The sequence below is a fragment of the Dryobates pubescens genome, chromosome 2 (assembly GCF_014839835.1).
Source record: "Dryobates pubescens isolate bDryPub1 chromosome 2, bDryPub1.pri, whole genome shotgun sequence".
NCBI lineage: Eukaryota > Metazoa > Chordata > Aves > Piciformes > Picidae > Dryobates > Dryobates pubescens.
The window spans coordinates 31,906,642-31,914,152 of NC_071613.1; the positions used below are offsets into that span (position 1 = coordinate 31,906,642).

A 7,511-nucleotide genomic window follows, 5' to 3' on the forward strand; every position below is an offset into this window, starting at 1 on the left:
ATTGATTTATGGTTAGAATAAAGGCAACAGTATAAATAACAAAGGAGGCGGCAGCTGCTGCATGGATTGCTATGGAGACCCTAATGAAATTAGCACTATCAGAGAGGGTATTTTTTTTGTGTTATGTTGTTGTTTTTTGGGGTTTTGTTGTTGTTGTGGGTTTGGTTTTGGTTTTGTTTGTTTTGATTTTTGTTCTAAGCTTCTAAATTCCTATTTCGGATAGAAAAAAAAAAATAAAGAAAATAAATAGCTCACCGAAATAGTAATATATGCCATAGATACCCAGTCAATAAATACATGTTAACCTCATCGAGGTTTCTGTATTCAGGATTTGATCTGAAACAAGATGGCTAAGTGCCCTGCTTTGTAGATCACCTCCTCAAAGCAGCTGCACTTCCAGCTCAAGGTGGCTTCAGTCAGCCAAGCCCACTGCCAGCCAAGGCACCCAAGCACGCCAGCAGGGCCAGCCCAGTTAGAAATAAATATTTTAAAAATACTTTCTTGCTTTTGTTTTCTTTTTTTTTTTTTTCTGAAGTTTAACGGCTCTTTGTGTGATGCCACGGTTTGTTTTACTCTATTAATTACTTACGACTTGCTGTCTTAGTTAATCCTTACATAAACTACAAACACCAGCCACTGTTACAACTGTTCAAGACTACTCTCTCAACTAGCTCAGACCGAATATACTAAATAGGTGAAATGTAAGTCACCACGGACCTGAATCGCTCTCCCGAAGTATTGGTGAAGAAACTCTACAAATACCCACATAAATACATTAAGACGAGGATAAATAATCAGTGATACAAAAATGTCTCGCTTAAAATAATAAATACATATCATTTAGTCCGATGCGATCCTTACGCTACGGAGGAATTCATAAATTAACTTCTCTGAAATAAGCTTACGTGCGGGCGAGTTCCCACTGCTCACGACTGGTCTAAAACACCTCAGCATGACGCGCTGCTAACACTACGGCATCTCTAAGACTTACCTTCAAGTACATTATTACCATCTTATCAGTCCCTCGGTTTGCAGTATATTGCACTGTCATGCTTAGAACAGCTCTAAGAGAAAGGCTCCTGCTAACGGACCTACTCGGGGCTGCGGAAGAAGGAAAGGAGCTGCTAGGGGAGACAAATCCACTAATACTGTTGGCACTCGAGAGCACAGTCACACTGTCCATTCAGAAAAGTGAGGTAATGGAGAGGAGACCGGGCCCCGCCGGCCGCCGCCCCGCTACAGATGCGTAAGCTTGGGTGCCTCTTGCATCCGTCCCTGAGAGGAGTGGTGAGAGGAGAGGTCCGTGTAGGTGGGGTGGGGGTCGCAAGGTCCGTGGTGGTGGCCGCCGGGGATCTGCGCAGCACAGCTGTAGTCCACGCTGGCGGAGGAGGGGTGTTGCAGGTGCCCCAGGTTGAACATGGGGCCCGAGGCCGGCATCGAGTCCACGAAGTTGCCCCCGACGTAGACGGGGCTGCCCTGCAGGCTGGGGTTAGCGAAACCCCCGCCGCCGCTCTGCATGGGGTGGGGGTCATACTCCGCGCCCGTGTAGCGCTTCTGCTGCGGCAGGCAGCTGCTTAGCGGCGCCGTGTAGGCGGCCAGCCCGTACATGCTCTGCTGGGACTTGGCGAAAGAAGTGGGCGAGGGCGCGTCGTAGCCGAGGCTGTTGACGCTGGGGAGCTGGCTGGAGTAGCCGACGTGGTTTGGGCCGCTCAGCGGGGGACTTCGATCCGGGGACTGTCCGACGGGGGAGTGCATGATGCCTTTGGCTTTCTGGTCCTTCTTGTACTTCATCCGCCTGTTCTGGAACCAGATCTTGATCTGCCGCTCAGTTAGGTTGAGCAGGTTGGCCATCTCCACCCGGCGTGGCCGGCACAGGTAGCGGTTGAAGTGAAACTCCTTCTCTAGCTCCACCAGCTGCGCGCTAGTGTAGGCTGTGCGCACCCGCTTGGAGGCCGGCCCGGGAGGGCTCTTGTCCTCGCAGCTCTCTCCTGCAGGGAAGAGGCACAAAAAGTCGTTGGTTCCCCCCGAAAACCCCCTTCCCCCCAGGGTCGTCCGAAGTCTCGCCACCCCCTCTCGCTGTGTTGGCGTGCGGGGAGGGGGCGCAGGAAGCCCGGGGTGGCCTCCCATCCATCCATCCCTGCCCGGCGTACACACTCCCCGCAGCTGCCTTCCCTCAGGGATCCCCAGCGGCCGCCCGTCCAGGCTCTGCCGGGACCCGTCGGAGCAAAGCCCGACGCCGCTGGGCTGTCTGTCAGAGAATGAGGGCAGAAGGCCCTGGCCAGCCCCACCTGCAGCGCCCGGCAGGGCTGAGACCTCCGAGCGTGGGATGGGGGCGATGACAGCTGGAGGAGCAGGGAACAAGGCGCAGGGCTGCGGAGTTCAGCCCAAGAGGTTCAGCCCGGCTGCCCGGGCGGGCAAGGGCCCGGTGCGGCGGTGTTGGGCTACCTGAGGGGGCGCAGGTGCTTTTCTGCTTGGAGTTCTGCCGGGACTCCTTCATCCAGGGGAATATCTGCTTGCTGAGTGTGGCGGTGGCCGAGCCCGCGGAGTTGGGGCCCCCTTTGTTTTTTTTCGGAGGGGGCGCGCTGGGAGGGGGGTTGGGCGGAGAGGAGGGCGGCAGCGCCGGGGGCTGCTGCTCGCCGATGCCTGGGGGCTGGCTGCCCCCGGGGCCGCCCCCGGCCGTCCGCATGCAGCTGCCGCTCAGCTCGCTGCCCTTGTGGGCTGGGGCGCGACCGGGCGCCGAGCCCGGGACGGAGCAGGCGGAGCCAGGGTACTCGCCGTCCAGGCCGGCCTGGCCGTAGGGCTGGTGAGCCGCGCCATAGGGGTAGGCGTCGGCCTTGCTGTAGGAGTAGCCCCCGAAGAGCCCCGCGTTGTCGTAGTAGGCGGCTTTCTGCATCCTTCTCTCTGCGATCGCCGAGGCCAGCGGCCCCCGCTCAAATAACATTGACTGCCGCCCCGCGCCTCACGTCGTCGGCCCGGGCCACTCGTAGCCACCTGAGGAGAGGGACAGAGAGGACACTAAAAAGACCTTCGGTACTGGAGCTTCGGCTGAGCGGCCGGACCGGGCCCGGCATGCCCCACACCCCGGCACCCGCAAGTTTCGGCTGGGCCGATGGACCCAGGGGCAGCAGGGCGGGTGCAGGGAACAGTGGGGAAGGAACAGTGGCACCAGGGAGAGACTCGGAAACACCAGGGAAAAACCGGGAGACATCAAGGAGCAGGAGATAACAGAGAAGGAGCAGGGAACATTCAGAAGAAAATAATGAAGGGACATCAGAGAAGGAAGGAGCTAGGAATATCAATAAAAGAGTAGGAGATACCAGAGAAGGAGTAGGTGACAGCAAAGAAGGACCAGAGTTGTCAGGAAGAGAGCAAGGGGCACCCGAAAATAACAGGGTCACCAGGCAGGATCTAGGGCAAACTGAAGCGCACTAGAGAGAGAGCAGGGCACAGCAGGGTATGACCGGGGGGCAATAAGGAAGGGTGCCACTCGAGAGAGATAGTGCTCGGGAAAATGGGGACGTATTGGCGGGACTTTCCAGGGGGCACTTTTTAACGCGTTTTGTGAGACGTTTTCGTCTTTGTTCTGTCTTTGGACCATTCCCTCACGCGTTTCGCTGGATCGGCCCTCCCAGTTGCAGGCCAGGGCTTTCAGCAACGTGAGGCAGCGCTGGCTGCTGTCCCCAGGGACCCATCGGCCCGTTCCAGCTGGGAGCCCCCCGCGCCCCCTCGTTCCCCGCCCGGCACGCGTGCGCAGGGCTACGCACGGCTGACATGATGGATGGAGCCCGGGCTGTGGCCGGGCAGAGGCAGAAAACCCCCGTTCCCTTTGTAAACCTGGCCTCCTCCTTGCCCTGGATTCCTCCAGAGTTAAAGTATAACTGGCGCCATTCACTCCCTTCACTTTGCACTATAAAGGAAGTCTCAGGTCAGCTCCCCTATTTTAATTCTGTGATGAATTAAATTCTCTCGCTCAACGTTTCTCGTCCCTGTTATTTGTCCCCAGTAGAAAGAACCTGAACCACTGGAGATCATTTTTAGGGGGTTATCTTATTTTCCCAGCCTGGAGACTTATGGTGCTCCCCTCTCTGCCTTCCCCGATTCCCCGGTCAGGCGGCTCACAATGAAAACGTACAATTCCCTTAGGGCAGATGTTTTGGGGCAGGGTGCTGTTACCGTTCCCCTTGCTGCTCCTGGAACTTGTCTGCGTTTGTGGCATAATATAAACTGCTCTGTAATTTTGTTGATTTTTTAAATATTCCATGTTCTTATTTTTCTTGTCGATTACAAGTTCTCTTCGGCATTTTTAGTAATTTTGTAAATTAGTACATACTTCGCTTGGCAACGTCAGTCTGTAACTCAACGTATCTCAATAGTTCGTTGTATGTATTCAAGGTTTAAGCCCATTAACATACCAGGGAAGAGTAGCTAGACATTTTGGAACAGTGTCCGATAATTAGCTTTCTCCAGCCTATACTGAAGCAATACTACCAGAAAACTGCTCTTTCTCTCTCAACAGTTGGTACTGTCAGGTGCCGCTGATCTGTTTTCTAAAATTCACCAGGAAACATATCTGTGTAACTCAAAATAACCTTAGCGAGCTGCCATCCTCGACCACTCTTCGAGATTTATTCCCTATCTCAAACCGCCTGGGTTCTTTTCTTCCCTGAACAAAAGCTTGGGATGATCATCGAAGCTGATTGAAGTGAGAAAACAGCTATTTTCGTCTTCCATAAATTTTTAGTTAAGAAATGTCTACAGAAATGGACTATGGCTATTCATATGAGTTTTAATATTCTGTGACCATCTTGTCGAGTCATTGACAGTATTTTTGTGCAAAATATTTCTGTCACTCGTTTACCACTTCCTAACATCCACCTTTTCGGGAATGATCTGGACTGAAAACTTTTGTTAGCACAGCACTGCCTTAAGCGTAGGCTTTTATGTGCCTTGTAAAGTATAGTTCCCAAAAGAATACACAGAATCTTAAGAAAGAATATTACTGTTAAGCTGTTAAAAGCCTTATTTCTTTTCTGAAATACCAACTGCTTGTGAACTCTGCTTGAACCTAAAAAGGAGGCTATGGGCAATAAATCATATGGACAATGCTCAACTGTTTGGTGGCTCATCTTTAGATGTTAAAAAAAGGAGAGAGGGGGAGAGAAAGAGGGAGAGAGAGAGCTTTTCAGGGTTTGGTTTTCCACGAGTGCAAGGCCCGGGGTGATGTTTTTCTAGGTAACACCAAAGCAGGGTCTCAACAGTTGGTGGTTTGGCCAGAAACAGCCTCCAGGGAAGTGGGGGAGAAGGCGGGGGGGGAAAGAGAGATCCAAATGGTGAGGCCGAGCATTGGGAGGTACGTTTGGAGGCACAGAGAGTAGCAACTGCAAAGTATCCATGTCTGTGTTTCAGATTTCCCTTCCTCTTCTCCAGAAAGGGTAACCACATCTGAACTGTTAGGTGTTGTAATGGGGCTTTTTGTCCTGCCACTGCTTCTACCGCTTTTGGAGGTTGCCGACCCTCTCACGGCTCTGTCTGGGAAGCAGCCGGGAGTCCACGGGAGCCCACTGACACTTTTCCCTCGATACTTTCGTATTAAGCAGTTCTCTACTAAAACTTCCCACTACACTTAATTCTGCTTGGGATCAATATCTAATATGATACCGAATAAATAAGAGGCGGTGAGAGCGGCCAGCGGAGCGGTTATTAAAGCAGCCGGAGCTCTCAGGGTGCATATCAATGCACCTGTCATTGCGGTTTGTAACAAAATTTATGACTACTAGTGCCGTGGCAGTAACTGCTCCGGCCAGGAATGAAAAGGAAAACACTTCCCAAGACCCGGCACTTTCAGAAGTGCAAAGCAGCCGCGCGTAGGAGGGAGCCCGGCAAAAGAATCCCCGGCTCGGCACGTTTCCCGGCCGCCGACTCGGGCCAGCCCCGTATATAAGGAAAGGGCTGGAGCCGCCACTGGACCCGGCTGCCGCGCCGGGCCACGGGCAGGGGAACCAGACGACGGAAAGCCTCTGCCCTGGGCGAGGGACGGGGTACCCACCGTGCCTGGGGACTGCGCCCCAGGCGGGCTGCTGAGAGCACTAGAGAGTGCGGGCGGCCTCGCAGATGGAGACGTGGAAGGGGATGATGGCTCTGGCACGGAGCACTGGCCGTCGTGGGGCCTCGTAAATCAGCTACAGGGCCCCCACGGAGAGCCAGCCGCACCTCTCGTCTGAGTCCAGGGTTTGGCTGCTCCCCAATCGGTCTCGGCTCCCCCTGTCCACGGGCTGCTATCGAGGGGGGTTTTCGAGGGCTTTTATGTACTTGGTGATGAGGGGGGCAGAGCCTCGTGTGTCCGTGGCGCCGGAGCCAGGCAGCGCTCCTTGCTCCGCGGGCCTGGGCCTTTGCTGCCTGTGAAGGGCCCAGGCATCGAAGGAAGAGAAAGGTGGATGGAAAAGGAATTTTAGAGAACTCACCACACTTATGTTTTTTCTTGATTTTTGACTTTAACTGTGTGAGTAGGATCTTCAGGTTCCTTTGGAAAATCCGTGGACGCGGACCTGCAACAGAAGTGAGAATTCTCAGCGGAAACTGCTTTGTTTTGATCTTTCTTCCTTAGGACTTTGTTAATAAATGCACCTCTCGTCCACAGCCCCTCACCGTGTCTCCCAGTCCACGTCAGATCTTTTATCAGACAAAGGGCAGACGCTTCTCTTCATTTATTAATAGCTCTTTGAGAGAAGCAGGCAGCAAACAAGCGAGTAAAACACCCTGTCCGCGGATGTGAATTCGGGCAGGGCCGCCGGAGGCAGCCGCTCTGCCGGAACCCGCGCAACGGCCGCGACCGCGGAGTCGCTCCTGCCTTTCCCAACGCCCAGCCCAGGCCAGGCCGAGGCGTGCAGAGGCAGCGCACGGGGCGGGGGGAGAGACCGCCATTGCGGGGAAGCCGCTGTCACCCCGCTCGGTCACGACCACCGCACCCGCCGCCTGCACTCACGGCCCGCGGGAACGGAGCTAGCGCGGGACTCTCTCCCTTCCTCTCCCCAGCTCCCATTTCAAACCGAGAGAAAGACGAGCGAAGAAAACCCATCGCTAAAAATGCGCCGCAAACATTGCTGCTTTGAAATTAGTATTTCCCATTTAGCTATGTAACGTGTCGGCTTAGGACTTTACGAACTTAATAGTGCCAGAAAATCCCCCACAAAGAAGACCAGGTCATTATAAAGACGATATCTAGCCACCATAAGCCTTTGAAATGACCTTTGGCTCGCACAGCAATAACTCACCACTTAATGAACAACCAACGGAAGCGCCTCCAATAGCTCACAACATAACAGACCTTACAACCTTCCACCAAGTCTTCTCTCTCCCTACCTAAACCCAGTAGGATGCAACATTCCCCCTCCAAATCATCTTAATTTATGCTGGCAAACTGGAGTTAGGGAAGTGGAGCTTCATGATTACACATGATGCTCGTTCAGGTTCTTGGCCCGGGCCTGTCCCGGTAACGTCTTATATAATACATT

At 53.8% G+C, this 7,511-nt stretch overlaps 1 protein-coding gene across 1 annotated transcript; it reads right to left on the reverse strand.

Annotated features, from left to right (window-relative positions):
* Positions 1 to 258: 258 nt before the first annotated feature.
* Positions 259 to 6,521, reverse strand: HOXD3 (homeobox D3). Its single transcript, XM_054174206.1, has 3 exons — positions 6,462 to 6,521; positions 2,446 to 2,991; positions 259 to 1,988 (listed from the first exon to the last, which is right to left on the reverse strand). The coding sequence occupies exons 2-3, from the start codon at positions 2,939 to 2,941 to the stop codon at positions 1,237 to 1,239; spliced, it is 1,248 nt and encodes a 415-aa protein (XP_054030181.1). The 5' UTR covers positions 2,942 to 2,991; positions 6,462 to 6,521; the 3' UTR covers positions 259 to 1,236.
* Positions 6,522 to 7,511: the final 990 nt, after the last annotated feature.

Excerpts from the sequence above, each read along its gene's own strand:
- HOXD3 (XM_054174206.1), bottom strand. The coding sequence starts at position 2,941 with ATGTTATTTGAGCGGGGGCCGCTGGCCTCGGCGATCGCAGAGAGAAGG. Across the intron at positions 1,989-2,445 it reads AAGCACCTGCGCCCCCTCAG|GAGAGAGCTGCGAGGACAAG; the intron begins GTAGCCCAACAC and ends TCTTCCCTGCAG.